The sequence below is a fragment of the Oncorhynchus mykiss genome, chromosome 1 (assembly GCF_057628025.1).
Source record: "Oncorhynchus mykiss isolate SJ-2025 chromosome 1, ASM5762802v1, whole genome shotgun sequence".
Classification (NCBI taxonomy): Eukaryota; Metazoa; Chordata; class Actinopteri; order Salmoniformes; family Salmonidae; genus Oncorhynchus; species Oncorhynchus mykiss.
Window position 1 is genome coordinate 33184544 of NC_143022.1, and position 19169 is coordinate 33203712.

General features: G+C 43.9%; 1 protein-coding gene across 3 annotated transcripts in view; it reads left to right on the plus strand.

Annotated features, from left to right (window-relative positions):
- The window catches only part of LOC110521218 (FERM domain-containing protein 5), a 119115-nt gene extending 104733 nt beyond the window's left edge, over positions 1–14382 (plus strand). For 2 of the 3 annotated variants that reach the window (XM_021598665.3, XM_090229034.1), the window contains 9 exons: positions 751–874; positions 2608–2695; positions 2935–3023; positions 3698–3761; positions 4020–4102; positions 5113–5187; positions 5795–5863; positions 5997–6103; positions 9346–14382. In XM_021598665.3, the coding sequence (XP_021454340.1) occupies positions 751–874; positions 2608–2695; positions 2935–3023; positions 3698–3761; positions 4020–4102; positions 5113–5187; positions 5795–5863; positions 5997–6103; positions 9346–9929 (1283 nt within the window). In that variant the 3' untranslated portion in view covers positions 9930–14382. Of the gene's footprint in view, positions 1–750; positions 875–2607; positions 2696–2934; positions 3024–3697; positions 3762–4010; positions 4103–5112; positions 5188–5794; positions 5864–5996; positions 6104–9345 lie in introns of all 3 variants that reach the window. The other variant, XM_021598657.3, reaches the window with a different exon arrangement.
- The last annotated feature ends 4787 nt before the right edge of the window (positions 14383–19169 follow it).

Here is a 19169-nt window from a genome sequence, read left to right on the forward strand (position 1 = left end):
CTAGGCTAGTGTTGGGCCAGTAACCGAAAGGTTGGTGGATCGAATCCCTGAGCTGACAAGGTAAAAATGTGATGTTCTGCCCCTGAACAAGGCAATTAACCCACTGTTCCTAGGCTATCATTGTAAGTAAGAATTTGTTCTTAACTGACTTGCCTAGTTAAATAAAGGTTAATAAATAAATAACCTGGGGTCTGCCTGTCAGCAAGTCCTGGATCCATCTGCAGAGAGGGGGTGTTCATGCCTTGAGCTTAGTGTCAATGGTGTTGAATGATGAGATGTAGTCAATGAACAGCATTTTCATGTAAGCATGGAGCTCACACACAGTAGACACTCTAAAAACAGGCAGGCTGTATGTGTGAGGGGTACAGCGAGCGAGCCAAAGTCTGCAGAAAGTGCAGTATCAGGTCCCTTGGCAGGTGCCCTTGCTCTGTTCAGGATGGGCTGCTGCTGAATTAAAGATGTGCTGCCTGGTCACCTCCTCGTCCTCGCTCGCTGGGGGAAATAATTGTCAGGGACTTTAGTGCTGCATGAAGTCACAAATAAACAACAGCAACCCTGGGCCAGTTTAAAAATGTTGTCATTTCAGAGCTCTGCTGACATACAACACAGGCTGCCTGTGAACCAACACATGGAGTGATGTGGATATTAGACATATTACTGTATATACTGTATGTAACCATGTAGGGTTAGAGTGTGGTGCTGTGAAATGGTATATCATTTCATGACATTTTTTCTATCTCTGTGTTCCAGCTGAGATTGGGGACTATGACCCTGGGAAACATCCTGAAGGATACAGCTCTAAATTCCAGTTCTTTCCAAAACATTCAGAGAAGCTGGAGAGACGAATCTCAGATATACACAAGACAGAATTGATGTAAGGACCGATCCACTGTTCTTGGGTCTCTCTCAACCACTCACACTTGCATGCACGTTCATGTATACACACAACATTCAACCTATAAGACAACTCAAAGCACTTACAAGTGATTCAACTTTTATAGCGCTATTCATTTAAAAGAAATCTCAAAGCACTGTAATTGTTATCATCTTGGAGACTAGTTCCTTCACCCTTTTCTCAAACATTTGTTTCATCAAATGGAAAATCTTCTAAAGCTTGCAACTAGCAGAAACGAGGCAGATAGACTGACTAATGGCCCTCTGTTATTTAAGGGTTTTATAGAAAGCAGGGTTGAGATGGTGGAATTGTCTTGAGCACACAAATTAGTACTACCTTTCATTAGTACAGTCATTAGTGTACTAATGATCTAGTAGGGAGTGCAATGCATTACACCTAATGAAGTAGGATAAGGTAGTGTGCACACAACGCACGCACACAAACACGCACACACATCACTTTCTCTGTGAGCAGGTTAGGAGACATCACTGAGGGTTTCTTCATGATGATACACAGGTTAGCAGATTAAGCATCACTGAGGGTTTCTTCATGATGATACACAGGTTAGCAGATTAAGCATCACTGAGGGTTTCTTCATGATGATACACAGGTTAGCAGATTAAGCATCACTGAGGGTTTCTTCATGATGATACACAGGCTGTGACAGACACTTACCACACTGATCCTTCACGCTCTCCCTCAGGACTCTGAAGGTCATGTGATTGAGGCCGCATGGATAATGGTTTAGCCATAATGAATGAGCTATTTATCCTCCCGCAATGCACTTCTCCTTTGTTTAAACCATAATTAGTATGAGATAATGTGCTCTATAGAAATGAAAATACATTGAAACATGGATCAGACATTTTCACTTTAGCTCAGAGGTGATTTAAAGGTTCTTTAATGTTTGTTGCCATTACTGAGTGTTTTGTCTACACTGAAAAAAGGTGCTTCAGTATCTAGAACCTAAAAAGGTTTCTTTGGCTGTCCCCGTAGGCGAACCCTTTTTGGTTGTAAGTAGAACATTTTCCACAGAGTGTTCTACATGGAACCCAAAAGGCTTATTCTATGGGGACAGCCAAAGAACCCTTTTGGAATCCCGTGAACTGGTCATGGCCATGGAACATACTTTATACTGTGGAAAGCATGGAGGATGTGACTGCACCCAAATGAGTGTAGTCTGAGTTTCGTAGATATAGGAGCTGTAAGATAATTATAGATAAGATCCTCTGCTGCTCTCTAGTGGGTTGTTCACATCTCACCACCAACAGAACACCTGTCCAACATGCCTGGCTGTGGAAAATATCCTTGAAATGCTGAGGCAGGTGCCTATTTAGATGTTTTGAGTGTATCAGTAATTCAAGCCTAAGGGTCGTGGGCATATCTTGATGTGTTTTGCTGGAGGTCAGGCTGATACTCACGTTACTCCATTGCTATTGGATGTTGAATGGTTGGTGCTTGATTACATGTTAATTTGTAAAGGCATCTAGGACGGTTGACACACTATCTGCATGTCTGGCCATGTATCCAGATCTCTGTGGTCTATTCAGCATCTGCTAGCTCCGTCTGGTGATCAATCCTCTGTGTAAGGGGAAGAGTTTTGTCACTGTTAATATTATTCAGGCACTTTACTTCTTTTCACAGACCTGGCTCTATTGATGTTAAGTATCTTATCAGACATTGATGCCATATTTGCTGGTGCTCTTTCTCAGTGGCCAGACACCTGAAACATCAGAGCTGAACTTCCTCCAGAAAGCCCAGATGCTGGAGACATATGGTGTGGATCCTCATCCTTGCAAGGTGGCCAATTCTCACACACTGCTGCTTCAGTTTAAGACATTTTCATTTAAAGACCATTTTTTTCCCTCTACTTGAGCTTTGAGGTCTCTCTTGGTAGAACGGATAACAACTTTCTTAAACAAATAGCTGCATATACAGTTATGTAGTATATTCAGTGTGTTTGTGTGTATTTGATACAGGTATATTGAGTATGTATGTATGGTGCCATTATGTAAAACACTTTATTCTGTTTCTGACAGGATGTATCTGGAAATCCAGCCTTTCTTGCCTTCACCCCGTTTGGATTTGTCGTGCTTCAGGGAAATAAGAGGGTTCATTTCCTCAAGTGGTGAGTAGAAGGATTTCTCCCCTAACCCTAAACCAAAATACCCTATCTTGTTATACTGTCACAATCAACAGAGTGTGTCCATCTGTCTCTCTCCTCCTGACCAGAATGCATACAGGACTTACAGGAAGGAGTCTCATTATCTTAGCTAGTCGCTACCATTCTGGGCATATGATTCCCACAGCCTGTCTGTTCAAAATCAACTTGTTTACAGATTGGATGCTTAAGAGAAAAACATGTTTTCAACCACAACGCAGAAATGTTCATGCATGCAGCAGTGGCTATAAGAATCTTCAAAGACATATGGATCAATGCTGAATTCTATTCCATACAGCTCCTCTCTTTAAGCCAGTAACTCACTGTATTGGGTACTGTAATAGTTCAATATGGGTTAGATATAGAAATCCCACCGCCTAATTCAGTACCGTATGTCTGTAATACTTACTAATTCTGGCCAAGAAGACAATGTGAATGTTACAACATGTTACAATATTTATGTTTCTTTGTTGGCTTTACCCATCCCATGTCCCCAGTTTGCCTGGGAAATTATCAGAAATGTGTTCTGTCAGACAAACATGGAGATTTTTGTGTGATCTGTTAGTGGTTGTGAGGACATTTTAAAGAGCCTCTCAGTGCAGCCGGATGTGTGTGTAACTATCCCCTTTCCTTGTGGGCAGGAATGAGGTGACTAAACTGAAGTTCGAGGGAAAGATATTCCATATATATGCAAATCAGAAGGAGGTGAGAGCATGAATTATTGTTGTGTGTTGGGGGAGTCAAGCAGAGAGAGCAGCGCAGCAACATACTGTTACTGTTTTATGGCCATTATACTCTGACAACAGGGCTTGGAGACACCATGATCTAGTCATTACCACAGACCAGTGTGTTCCATCAACAGCGGTAGTTACAGTAATGGCTCTTGACTCTTGAAACTCTGAGATAAACTGTCAGTTTGTTTTATTTTCCTGCACATTTATTTCTAATGTGCAGGACAAAAAGATCATCTTGACATACTTTGCACCAACACCAGAGGCCTGCAAGCACCTGTGGAAATGTGGAGTGGAGAACCAAGCCTTCTACAAGTAAGTGTTGTTCTTCCTCTAGTCCGTAGCTACACACTGTACTCCAGTGTATCTGTGAGAGTGGTCGAAAGGGGGCTCTCCTCCCACCCTGAAGTGTCCTTTTCCGAGAGGGGATGAGACGCGTGGCAACGGTGACCTATTGTGAGTGAGTGTGCACTGGAGTGAGGCAGTGAACACCCCACTGCTCCTCCAGAGAAATGAGTACTCCTTCCGTCTCAGCCATGACTGATTGTATGTCCTCTACCCATCACCTCTGGGAGGAGTTAAAATATCCCCACCCCCTGCAGCACATCAACACAATGACTGGAGAGAGTGTTGTAATGGATGAGGGTGACAGGGAATGATGCTAAGGAGCGTGTGGGCTGAGAAGGTGCTCAGGTGATATAAGGACACAGGGGAAGGGGAGGGAGAAGAGAGAAAGGGGGAGGAAAGAGCAAACGTAGGGCAGCTCACAGCACACAGCGAAATGGAATTAGTATGATGAGATTTCCGGCTATAGGGCTGTAGATCTCAGTGGGGACTGGTGGATTTTCAGGGACGCCTGGCTCATTGGCACAGAGTTTCATACTGCTGTAATGAAAGCCATCTGTCTATGAGTGCTACATCCCACAGAAACAGACACATGCACATCAGGCACACACCACACATACACACATTTATAATTCAGGGCACCATGATCTTTTATGTAATTTTCCCATAGTTATAACTAAGCTATGTCTTACATATAGTATACTGCATGCACACATCTCCCAGGAGGACTAGGCACTAGGCCATAATACTTGACAGTCAGGGTGTTGGTTTCCAGTCCAGCCTGGGCTTAAAGAACCAGATAGCATATAAGAAGGCTGGAAATAAAGAAGCCCATGGTATGTACTAAAAGTGAGAACAGCAAATTGAGAATAGGCTGTGATGCTGTAGGAGGGAGAATAGGATCAGTCCACAGACTCCTTACAATGTAAAGAGGGAAAAGTATTTAACACCCCTCTTCCCTTCTTTTGCCCCTTCATCAGGCTGGAGAAGTCGAGTCAGGTGCGGACAGTGTCCAGCAGCAACCTGTTCTTCAAGGGGAGTCGTTTCCGCTACAGGTATAGCCAATTATGACAGTGAATAGAGGGCACAGCAGAGAGCCCACAGCTGTGCTGTAGAGCTTGTCCCTTAGGAGGGGACCATTACCTGAGCCTGACACCTCACACAGTAGGCTAGAGGACACAGACGTGACAGTGTTTTAGTTGCAGGTTCCATTTCATTCTTTTCATATCTGTGAACACCAAAGGGCAAGGGGCGGGAAAAATAACTGGGCATGTGAAACCTTTTAAAGGTTTTAGACTTATTGTGTTTCACCTGTTTTATAGTTATTGTGGTTCACCACAATATGAACTACAAATCTAAATGTTCAAATGGTTTCAAATGATTACAGGTGAGTCCAGTGTGTTATGATGAAAGGTTGAGTTTGTGTTTCAACCTTTGGTTATCTTTTTGATATTGCAGTATTGTCTTGAGACAGTGATTGGGAATAAGAGAGTGGGTTCACCAGGTTAATCTAATCTCAGTTCCCATGTACTGATGCTTCTCACTGAACTGCTGTCAGTGTACTGTGTGGCACCAGGGAGTCTGGGGTCTTGTGTGTGTGTGTGTGTGTGTGTGTGTGTGTGTGTGTGTGTGTCTGAGCTCAATTATTGTGCTCTATTGTAGTGGACGAGTAGCGAAAGAAGTGATGGAGCAGAGTGCCAAAATCAAACGAGAGCCTCCAGAAATACACAGGTAATATCCATGCTATCCACTAGATGTCAATGTGGGAACTGTATCATCTCAGATTACAAATATGGGATGTGTGTGCATGTGTGCCTCCGTATGTATGTTTGTGTGGACATGTGCATGTTGTGTGTCTCCACAGGGCTGGCCTGGTTCCCAGTAGAAGCTGTCCGTCCATAACTCATGGCCCGCGCCTCACCAGTGTTCCACGCACCCGCCGGAGAGCTGTCCACATATCCATCATGGAGGGTAAGAGTTTGACCTGACCCTTGACACACTAGTTCCCTCAGTCAAACCTGGCACTCAATAACAATCCCCTCAGGAATGTGGACAGTAGGGACACAGCTCTGTCAGTTTCTGTAGCAAAATGAACACGTACGGTAGACTGGAGAGTTGTGGGAATGTGTCGCAACGCATTAGTTTGGATCTGTGGTTTTAAAAGTCATCTGTGGATAATTCAATGGAGCAATAATAGAGGGGAGGGTGTTAAATCCAAAGAGTTTTAAATGGATCAGGTTCTTGCTCCTATTTGGGAGCTTGTTATCCCCCTCCCCAGAACACACACACATATACACACACTGTAACCTGAGCTTGATCATGTCCCAGCTTGTGGGAGTGGAGGGCTAAGTCGCATGTGTGTGTGTCACTCAGGCTACTCTATTTCAGTGCCAGCTCTCAGCGCTGGGCGTGTGTGTGAGAGTGAGGGGTACAGTGCCAGTACAAAGGCAGTTGGTGCAGCCATCAGTCAGTCCATCTGCCCTGGGGCCTGGGCTCTGAGCCTGCAGGTGGGCCTGCTCCTCCTCTCGCACACAGTGATCTGACCTGCCTTTGTCCCTGAGGCTAACCTTGCAGGCTGACACTGCAGCATGGGCTTGGGTGAACAGGAGCAGCATGACTGAAGGTCACTGGTACCTGTCCTTGTCACAGCTGAGTCCCTGCTTGCCTCCCAGTATGTACACCTGGCTATACGCAGGTCTGGCTCTAGGCTGCTGCAATGAGTGAGAGGGTCTGATGCTGCATGTCTCAGGGAGCTATGAGAAGTGCTCACCCATCACCCATAACCCCCTGCCTGTGCTGACTGGCTGTCTTACAGTTGTATTAATACCTCTGCTGAAAATAGCCAGGGCCTTTCTCTCCATGTATGTCACTGCCCTGGGTGGGGCCTGAACAGGGCCAGCGCTGGCCGTCTGAACACTGCTAGAGCAGGACAGTGGCTCTCGCTATCCCTCATACTGCCAGCCAAGACAGCAGCCATCGGTCTAACACACATAGCGAGACCACCAGGGCTCTGGGACAGGGACCACCAGGACTGTACAAAGACACACATGCTTTGAGCTCTAGAAGACGCCACCATGGTAAAGTGTCTGATCCGCATCACCACCCGGGTGAACGTCCACCTGCGGATGATCAACCACTGCTACCGAGATGTGAAGGTGCGTGTGCTGAGCCTGGGACCCCGGATGCTGGGAAAGGCCCTGGGCGTCCTGCCCCTCTACCCTTCCCTGACTGGGCAGGAGCCTGACAGCCTCTCCCCTCTGCCTCCCCCCATACTGCCTGGCACCCCTCTGCCCGACAGCCGGCCCCAGTCCAGCACCCCGACAGGTAACTTCATCAGTACCATCCTGGAGTGTGTGTTACACAGTTACCAGCTCTCTCTGTGTTAAATCACTCCCACCACATCAATGTTGACCGAATGGAAATGGCACCATGCATTTGATGCTGTTGATGGCGGATCCTCTAAATCATATGGTCCTTGGTGGTCCTTTGTGAATGGAGTGTCTTTTGGTCTATTTTTCTTTGAGATGTTGGTTAATTTATCCTTTTTGTTGGTTTTGACGAAGTCTTGAGTTTATGGGTCTCATTATTCTGGTTGTGATGGTTGAGGTACAAACTAATGAGCTGATCCTGGTTTGTTGTTGTTTTGTGAAGTTATGATTTGATTTTGAATTCAATATAAGTTGAATTATATCTTGGCCTTTCAAGGATTTTGATGTCCTTTGCAAAATATATTGTTGCAGTCAATTGTTTGTAGGTTGCATTTGGCAATCTGCCCTGCAACCAAGCATATCCTAGGATGTACTGAAGGAGATTACCAATGAGTAAAGATGGCCTCTCACTGCCACCTACTTCAGAAGCATCCTGCTTTTGCCTTGACAGAATCTCAGCAGTCAGCATGGTTTAACACAGCTGGCTTCGTCTCGATTTTCTAATTCCTTCACAAGGATTTTTTTTTGCCTGTGGATGAAAAGCACACATATGAGCATTGACATGCGTCTCATCTTCAGGAGATATGTTAATCCCTATGCCTCTATGAAGGTGTAATATTGCGGTGGCTGTCTGAGGAATGGAACAGTCAGTGCAAGCTCAACTCTTTCTCACCCGCAGTGACGTCTATCCTTCAGCTCTTATGAAGAGAATATCTAGATACTTTTGTTTGCATGTCCTTTACTTATATTCAAAAATGCTGCTTTTGCTTTTTACAGGGTAAGCATGTGATCACCAATGAGCTAGCAACCTTTAATGCATCCAAAAGCTCCCTGTAGGCTACCCCAGAGACCCATACTGTGTCAGTAGCTATTTACGAAATCATGACAGTTGAAAATGAGAGCAAAGGGAATTCAATTGACATGGGACATTACTTGAAATATTTATATGTATTGTGTATTATGATATTCTCCCCGTTATTGCATAGGCCTGTTTACTTCACATTTTGTGGTAATTATAACTCCCTGTTAGTAGGTTGAAATGAGCAATACTTAGTGTGTGTTATTAACGTCCTGTACTTTGACTTGAAGGCCCATCAAGAGTCCATATACAGTACATAGGCCTATATTAGCTTCTGACTGAAAGATAAAACGCACACCCACCGTGACCTTCAAGGTTTAGACCTGGGAGGGCTCAGAGTGCTGTGGGACTAATGAACGAGCTGCTAAATAGAATGGAGCATGTGTTTGTTGATCTATCTGTATGTCACTGGACATTGCCCACTCATCAGACCTTCATCTAGATCAATGATCCAGTCCAGACTCATGTTCATATGATCCACCATTAAAGCAAACAGATTGCATTATGTTACTGTATAAACACACTGATATGCTCTCGCAGGATTGAAGCTATCTCTTATTAGACATTAGGACTGCAGTGTTGTGTGTACTAGAAACACCCTCTCACTCTGGGGATCTATGATCGAGTTTCCCTTCTCAGACTGGTCTGACTGGAGCCTGAGTGTCTCCTGCCATTAACAGACCTCTTTACACCCCATTTATGAACTCCTCTATACCTGCTGTACCCGTGTGAACACTAGATAGTCTCTAGATACTCATACTCTGATCTCATGTCAGTGATCTGTAGTGTATGCATAGTGTGTGGATAGCTGGGGTCTGTAGCCAACTGTACTGGTATGTTTTTATTTCTCCTGAGAGTGTTTCTGTTTCTCTCTCTCCCTCCCTCTCTTCCCTCACCCTCCTCGCCCCGCCCCCCTGCCCTGACAGGTCTGGAGTCGTTGCGTGACAGTGCCCACTCTACACCTGTGCGCTCTGTGTCCCATGGGGACTCCTTCATGCCGCGCTCCCGCAGCCTGGCCACGAACGCCAGCGAGGGCTCGGCGGTGATCTCTGACGAGGCCTACAGCCCCTCTGACAGTGTGCTGCCCACCCCCGTGGCAGAGCACAGCCTGGAGTTGGCCGTGGCACGCCAGGTCAATGGAGCTCCCTGCAGCATCGAGGAGGAGAAGGAGTCGGAGGCGGGCACCCCCTCTGTGGGGGAGGCAGGCGACTTGACAGACAGTAGAGCGGCGGTAGAGGGTGCAGGGGGGGCCTCGTCGCTCAGCGAAGTGGAACAGGTGAATAAGTTTGTTTTAAGTGTCCTCCGTTTGCTCCTTGTGACCATTGGACTCCTCTTTGTTTTGCTCCTCCTCCTCATCGTCCTCACCGAATCCGACCTTGACGTTGCATTTTTACGTGATATCCGCCAGACCCCCGAATTTGAGCAGTTCCATTACGAATACTTTTGTCCCCTCAGGCGGTGGTTTGCCTGCAAGCTCCGCTGGGCGGGCAGTTTGCTCATTAACAAATGAGAGAGAGCATGAGGCCGTAGAGTGCGTAAGCCCATTCGGGGGTTTGAGAAGACGATTAAGGCTCCGGAGAGATGGAGGGCAGCCCCGTCCCAACCATGAACCCAGCTTCTCTCATGATACTCCCGCTGACATACACCTCGGACCACTCCTGGAATCACTGTGCCAGGAGTTTCTCTCTCTCTCCCTCCATTTTGAGTTACTCCCCCTTTTTCCCCCTTTACGTTAGTTTCTTTTTTACAAAGCCAGAAGACATTTTTGCATTTTTTTTTATTTCAGGTCATTTCAGGTATTTTATTTTTTCAAAAAATATAAACAAAAAAATATTAAACTGAAATCAAAGAACTGAAGTATTTTAGAACGTTACTTTTTAGGAAGTAGACATTTTGTTGCAACGAATGAAAGTTGCCTTCATTTACTATTTATTGTTTGGAACATAAAACATTTGCAAATGGGAGGAATGGGATGCAAGGATATCTGGAAAGCCACTAAGTCATTGACATGGTTCAGAACGAAGTGAGCTAGATACAGGTTTGAAAACATCCATCCCAATCAATACATCTTTAATGGTTTTCATTGGGTGGCCATTGATCAGAACACCTTGTGTGAGGGAAATTAGAGCAATGTGCATTGTGTCTGTCTGTCAAAGTGCAAGTGATTTTGAAATTGAGTAAGTCAGGATGATTACCAAATGCCTTTTATGAAGAAAAAAGTAGATGACATGAAGACCGTTTTGAATTTGGCGGATTGTTTTACAGTTATAATTTAGTGGAAATGCAACTACTGTATGTGTTTTAAAGTAGAAACTGTGAAGTTTTATAAAGGATACAGTTAAATAAACCAGTAACCATGGTGTTTTGTGACCCCATTGTGTCAGTAGTTAGAAGCGTTGATGATCAACCTCATAGAAACACTCACTAGCACCAATAGGACCAGTCTAGGTAGATGTGCAATACTCTTATGGTTAAATACTTCAGTACTTTTGAATGAGTGCATTTGTTTTGTCATGTTTCTTAATTTAGTTGTGTCTACATTTCTTTATTATGTTAAGATCCGATGAAATTTAAGGATTTCTTTGTATAAAGAATTTATAGTTTATTTTAGTTACATATCAACCTTGCTCTTAAGTTTGTGTATATCACACTATAATTCATTGTTAGCATAAGAATGACACTGATGTACTTTTTGTACAAAGTCGTTTGTTTCCTAATATATTGACAGTTTTTCCATGTATATTTTAACAGAACTGAAATGTTATTTTGTTATTGAAGATTAAATTATACATTTTTTTAGCGCTGTGTTTCAAGTGAGGTCTAGCATTTATGGACATATTGGAAGGGGGGTTTAACTCAGAAACAGGTATTTTATCCAGATCCACTGACTCCCCACAGATCACACCTCTCTCACTCCACCAGCAATGAAGCATCAGTCACTGTATGCACACTTTTTAGAAGTCAATACAACTATTTCCAATGCCCACTATGGGCCAGGAAGGCACAACAGATGGTGGAGGAACAATACAAATTTTAGAAAGTAGACGGGACTACAATACCAACAGAAAAAGCATAGTCAGTCCAAAGACACGCCTGTAAACGTCACAACAAATGCACATAGTCAATAGTTTTCCAAAGTTTGAGAGGTGACTGTGCAGACTCTTCTGCCTCATAGCTCAAAGGAGCAATAATTCTGCTGTCATGGCTGCTGGATTCTGGGTAAAATCTGTTTTTGTGTTTTTGTCTACCTCCTCTACTGTACTTGGTGCAGGTGTGAGTGCGTTTGTGTGTCTGTATGTAGGAATGTAACAAACTTCAAGATGATAATGTGAAGTGTTGACTGAGAAAAATATGGTCTTATTTTTGAAAAGGGAGAATAAAAGAGAGTGATAAGTAAGAGAGTTTGGAAAGAAAGAGATTGAGTGAGAAAGAGGTACAAGGGACGTCAGAGGTGAGCAATGAGGAACTGGTGAGTGACCAGCCTCACATGAAAGTGGCCGGTACAAGTATAGTCAAAGGGGAATGCATATGTGAGCACTTGGTGCTTGAGATTCAATTGGCAGTACAGCCATGCCTGTTTTGGCCTGTTATTTAACACCATGACCTCCACACAGCTGATCCATGCTCTGATCCCCCAGCGGTGCTGCTGCCTGCTCTTCCCTGGGGAACCCAGCCTGGGCCCATGTAACCAGAGCACTGTAGCCCCTGGCCCTAAGTGTAGTCTGTCTCCCAACAGCACCCTCCTAGTTGAGGTAGACCCAGTAATGAAGACACTACAGCATACTGTAGTGCTATGGATGGGTGTCTACTGTATTCATAGCCATTTCAGTTCTTAACCCTCAATCAACCGGGTGGAGCCCAGACATCTGTGGTGATAAATATCCATGTTTATGGCACAGGGGTGGTAAAAGCAGCCCTTAGTAGCAAATCTGGTGCAGCAACCGTTATATACCGTATAAAGGCAGAAATTCCTGAGTGAAATATGCATGCTCTCTATGCTCTTATACCATGCATGTACTTCCAATGAACAACAGATACAAGGATGAAGGACGACTTTGTCTGTACCTGGATGGGGAGTGTAGATCCGATATGCAAGATAACGGTACTGTTTCATTGTTTTATGCATTCATATTTCCTATTTATTACTTGCCTAAAGCTAAATACCGTAAAGGTCAACAGGACAGTAGGCAGAGTATGTTAGTGTTACTTCTTAAAGGTCAGGGAACTGGAAGAGCAAAAAGGAAGGAAATGTCAATTGATGGTCTACGTTCGTAAGCATTAGCATAATGTAGCTTCCAATGTCTTTCCAAGCATGCACCAATTAAGGCAGCATCATTCAATGAGCAATAATCAGTCAAACTGGAAGAGCAAATGGACATAGAAATGTAAACAGAAGTCTGACACTGGACATTGTGCTGTTGGTTTTTGCAGTGTCAAAAATCTGTCTACTGTCACTGTATCTACAAAACCAACAAGTGCTCATGGTACGCTCCTTTTCCTTCTTTTTAAATAAAAACAGTAATAATGTGAAGACAAATACAGTTATCATTATTCTTAGTATTTACCACATTTTATAGTGTTTCTTTCATTGTTAGTGCTCTTGTTGGGATGTTAGCCTGCAGAGTTTTGTTCAACAGTACTTCAGTGTGACCGAGGTGTCTTTCCCTGTGCCTGGAATCTTTAGTACCCAACAGCTCTGCATTTTACAAAAGGGGCAAATGAGTGAATGAACATAGACATATATTCAGTGCATCCTCCTCATAAAGTATGGACGACCCTTTCATTTCACAGACTCAAAGGGAAAACACTTCCTGCTGTGTAGCTTTGACGTCTCATGCTGTAGATGTTGTGTTAATATAGGGTGGTATTTACTGATCCCATGTCATGTTTATGGTCAGCACTTATGGCAGCGTGAGTCACCTGTGTGTCTGGGGGAAAGTTCTGTAGTTGTCTCCACCTGTATCTGTCTGTACAGGTATGTTGCCTTTGAAAAACCTTGAAACTATACAGTACCTTTAGTCTGGTGATGTCATGTTTCAATTATTTTATTTGACTGATCTCTATTGGGAACTGGCTGTAGTACTTGTTTGTCTGGTAGGTGTTTCAGACTCTTGCTGGTAGTGTGTTAAACAGTATGGAATTGTTCTGATGTTATCTTTGGACATCTGCTATGGTTTACATGCAGTATGTTGGCAATCATTCTGCAGTTAAGGTCTATAGGACGAACTACATTAGTTACTGAACATCAGTTAAATTAGCTAAATTCATTTCAAAAGTCAATACACTGGCCATACCCATAACGTCTGAACTGGGAACCACAGGCTAATAGATCACTTTTACTGGCTATTATTCTGATAAAAGGAGGTGCAAGATATTCTACATATGATGGCTGTTTGCCAGTGACATGAAGAGTAAACAGTAGCCATGCAGAAAGGACAGCTTGAAAAGAATATGCTAGTTTGACTGCATACAAGGTAAATGGCATTGAGTGGGCTTTTCCTGAAGGTCCCCTTTACTCTCACAGTAATACTACTTAACAAGTAGAGGACAGACAGAGCAGCTGAGGGAGTTAATAAAATCAGTCATACTATGGTCACCTTGTAATATGCTTCTACCCCTTCACCAGCTCCCAAGCAAATAGACGCTCACACAGCCATGCATATACATGTAAATAAGTGTATATGCATACCAGTGTCTGTCGGCATGTCTTATGTATTCTGCATCTTTCCAAGTCAGGACTGAAGGTTGCTGTTTATTTACGTAATATATGAATATACAAATATATACAAATGTATGTGCCAAATCCAGTCCTTGTTCAGTCTCATCCATTCCGAACCCATGTTTGTACTGTAGGAAACCTTCTGTACAACACAGTATAAAATATTGTTTCTCTCTGATAGTCCCTTGTAACTGGTGCCATTAAACTACTCAAACTTGAAATAAACATTGGATAAAAATGTAAAGTGGATTCTTGTGGTTTATGGCTCTTCACTGCACATTCCCATCAAGGCAATTAAAATGTCCACATTTTTGGATAAACTTTCCATTAAAACAGTATGTCTCCGATAGATTTTCTGAAAGGTCATACTATACAGACGTCTAAAGGAAACCTCTTCATATTGCATGTTTTTGGGTGTAAATGGCAGGAAGTACAGTATTCAAAGTAGGTGTTCAAGACAACAAAAAATCAACACAATCTGTCAAATGAGCTTTGTTCAGGTGAAAGCAGGTGAGCAATATCACATTTAGGAATCCTATTTTCAGGAGCCTTTATTAAAAGTGGAAACCTTCACAGCTGAAAGGATAAAACTAAGAAATACTGTTAAAGAAACAAACTAACAATGATAAATATCGACAGACTGGAAGACAGATAACGCTGTACAAAACTACACATTGTGCAACAACTGTTAAAATGTAACAAGTAAATAATTTACAGTAAATTGTAAACAAAATGAGTCAGTCTTGAATGCTGTACTGTTGCCTATGACTACGATTTTTTTGCTATTCCACAAAGTCCCTCTGTTGGACTCCAGGTATACACCTACAGTGCAGAAAAGACTGGTTTGAGGAATGGCCAGCTGTTGGTCTGTGGTGTGGGGAGGGGAGGGCCATGAAGCTGGGGCTCCGTCCCACTGGGGCTGCTGCTGCTGGCCTTGAGCCTTGTCCTGCTGAACCCCTTCCTGCTGAGCACCGGCCTTTAGATTCACCTCTGGAGTTAGACCCTGCCCACGACCCGTTGCTGCTGTAACCTCTACACCACGAGAGACCGGAGTACACAGAAATTGTTTCAATGGGAAAATGGAGACTTAAATATAACCTCATAAGACTTTTCAAATCAAATGTATTTATAAAGCCCTTCTTACATCAGCTGATATCTAAAAGTGCTGTACAGAAACCCAGCCTAAAACCCCAAACAGCAAGCAATTCAGGTGTAGAAGCACTTTTGAGACATAACACGAAACCTTTCAACTTTTTGAATTTCTAGAACGCAGGGGCCTTCTCTGCTGTTACTGTTGAAATAACTGGATGACCCAGTGTCTTTCTCTTGGTCTCTGCGGCCTCGCGTCATGTCTATCTATGCCATAGTAGAGCTTCCAGTGGTGTCAGACGACTGCTCCTCAGCTGCAGAGAGGTTCAGACAGCATTAACAGAAACCAACCACTCAAACAGCAGGGCACAAATATGACTGAGCAACATCTTAGTATTTAATTTTGGTTAATTCAGCAGGATTTTATATACACTGCTCAAAAAAATAAAGGGAACACTAAAATAACACATCCTAGATCTGAATGAATGAAATATTCTTATTAAATACTTTTTTCTTTACATAGTTGAATGTGCTGACAACAAAATCACACAAAAATTATCAATGGAAATCAACCCATGGAGGTCTGGATTTGGAGTCACACTCAAAATTAAAGTGGAAAACCACACTACAGGCTGATCCAACTTTGATGTAATGTCCTTAAAACAAGTCAAAATAAGGCTCAGTAGTGTGTGTGGCCTCCACGTGCCTGTATGACCTCCCTACAACGCCTGGGCATGCTCCTGATGAGGTGGCGGATGGTCTCCTGAGGGATCTCCTCCCAGACCTGGACTAAAGCATCCACCAACTCCTGGACAGTCTTGGTGGATGGAGCGAGACATGATGTCCCATACGTGCTCAATTGGATTCAGGTCTGGGGAACTGGCGGTCCATAGCATCAATGCCTTCCTCTTGCAGGAACTGCTGACACACTCCAGCCACATGAGGTCTAGCATTGTCTTGCATTAGGAGGAACCCAGGGCCAACCGCACCAGCATATGGTCTCACAAGGGGTCTGAGGATCTCATCTCGGTACCTAATGGCAGTCAGGCTACCTCTGGTGAGCACATGGAGGGCTGTGCGGACCCCCAAAGAAATGCCACCCCACACCATGACTGACCCACCGCCAAACCGGTCATGCTGGAGGATGTTGCAGGCAGCAGAACGTTTTCCACAGCGTCTCCAGACTGTCACGTCTGTCACATGTGCCCAGTGTGAACCTGCTTTCATCTGTGAAGAGCACAGTGGCGAATTTGCCAATCTTGGTGTTCTCTGGCAAATGCCAAACGTCCTGCACAGTGTTGGGCTGTAAGCACAACCCCCACCTGTGGACGTCGGGCCCTCATACCACCCTCATGGAGTCTGTTTCCGACCGTTTGAGCAGGCACATGCACATTTGTGGCCTGCTGGAGGTCATTTTGCAGGGCTCTGGCAGTGCCCCCCTCTGCTCCTCCTTCCACAAAGGCGGAGGTGGCGGTCCTGCTGCTTGGTTGTTGCCCTCCTACGGCCTCCTCCATGTCTCCTGATGTACTGGCCTGTCTCCTGGTAGCGCCTCCATGCTCTGGACACTACGCTGACAGACACAGCAAACCTTCTTGCCACAGCTTGCATTGATGTGCCATCCTGGATGAGCTGCACTACCTGAGCCACTTGTGTGGGTTGTAGACTCCGTCTCATGCTACCACTAGAGTGAAAGCACCGCCAGCATTCAAAAGTGACCAAAACATCAGCCAGGAAGCATAGGAACTGAGACGTGGTCTGTGGTTATCACCTGCAGAACCACTCCTTTATTGGGGGTGTCTTGCTAATTGCCTATAATTTCCACGTGTTGTCTATTCCATTTGCACAACAGCATGTGAAACTTATTGTCAATCAGTGTTGCTTCCTAAGTGGACAGTTTGATTTCACAGAAGTGTGATTGACTTGGAGTTACATTGTGTTGTTTAAGTTTTCCCTTAATTTTTTGGAGCAGTGTATATTGAGAACATCCCTGGTCATCCATACTGCCTCTGATTTGGTGGACTAACTAAACACAAATACTTAATGTAAAAACTATGTCTGAGTGTTGGAGTGTGCCCCTAGCTATCCATAAATGTAAAAAATAAAATTGTGCCATCTGGCTTGCTTAATATAAGGAATTTGAAATGATTTATATACTTTTGATACTTAAGTATATTTTAGCAATTACATTTACTTTTGATGCTGAAGTATATTTAAAACCAAATATTCGTTTACTTTTACACAAATAGTATTTTACTAGGTGACTGACTTACTTGAGTAATTTTCTATTAAGGCCTACCTTTTACTCAAGTATGACAATTGGATACTTTTTCCACCACTGGAAAGCAGCACTCCTACTCACTCCATTGTCGACACTAAACAAATCATATTCAATGCTTTCAGGAAAGTATTCAGACCCATTTGACTTTTTTCACATTGTTACTTTACAGCTTTATTCTAAAATTGATTAAATAAAAAACAAAACCCTCAGCAATCTACACACAATACCCCATAATGACAAAGTGAAAACAAGTATTAAACATTTTGGCAAATTTATAAAAAAAAACAGAAACTACTTATTTACATAAGTATTCAGACCCTTTGCTATGAGAATCAAAATTGAGCTCAGGTGCATCCTGTTGCCATTGATTATCCTTGAGATGTTTCTACAACTTGATTGGAGTCCACCTGTGGTACATTTAATTGATTGGACATGATTTGGAAAGGCACACACACCTGTCTATATAAGGTCCCACAGTTGACAGTGCATGTCAGAGCAAAAACCAAGCCATGAGGTCAAAGGAATTGTCCTTAGAGCTCAGAGACAGGATTGTGTCGAGGCACAGATCTGGGGAAGGGTACCAACAAATTTCTGCAGCATTGAAGGTCCCCAAGAACACAGTGGTATTCATAATTCTTCATTGAAAGAAGTTTGGAACCATCGAGACTCTTTCTAGAGCTGGCCACCCGGCCAAACTGAGCAATCAGGGGAGAAGGGCCTTGGTCAAGGAGGTGATCAAGAAACCGATGGTTCAGAGCTCTAGAGTTCTGTGGAGATGGAAGAACCTTCCAGAAGGACAACCATCTCTGCAGCACTCTGCCAAGCAGGCCTTTATGGTAGAGTGGCCAGACGGAAGTCACTCCTCTGTAAAGAAGACACATGACAGCCTGCTTGAAGTTTGCCAAAAGGCACCTAAATGACTCTCAGACCATGAGAAACAAGATTCTCTGCTCTGATCAAATCAATATTGAACTCTTTGGCCTGAATGCCAAGCTTCACATTTGAAAGAAACCTGGCACCATCCCTACGGTGAAGCATGGTGGTGGCAGCAGCATGCTGTGGGGTGTTTTTCATGGTCAGGGACTGGGAAACTAGTCAGGGTCGAGGCAAAGATGAACCGAGCAAAGTACTGTGAGATCCTTGATGAAGAGCGCTCTGGACCTCAGCCTGGGGTGAAGGTTCACCTTCCAACAGGAACACAACCCTATGCACACAGCCAAGACAATGCAGGAGTGGCTTCGGAATGGAGTGGCTGTGAATGTCCTTGAGTGGCCCAGCCAGAGCCCGGACTTGAACCCGATCGAACAACTCTGGAGAAACCTGAAAATAGCTGTGCAGCAATGCTCCCCAGTGTTAGCAGTTGTTACTCTTCAATAACACAGACTCCAAAGCAAATCGGGGGGAGAAAAATAGGTTTATTCAAGAGGACAAATCATAGATGTTATGCTGAGAGATAGATGTTCATTCTCCCCTGTCCTCAGTGATTTTCTCCACAGAACAAAGAGACAGGGTGTAGTTTTATACCCCCAACCCTAGTCTGTGGTTGGCCAATTACAATTCCTGGCAATATAATTGAGCCAATGTCCAAATAACAAGTATCCTGTTTCAGGGTCAATGCCTAGACAAATTCCTCCCATGTCTCTGACCCATTGATCATTAATTCC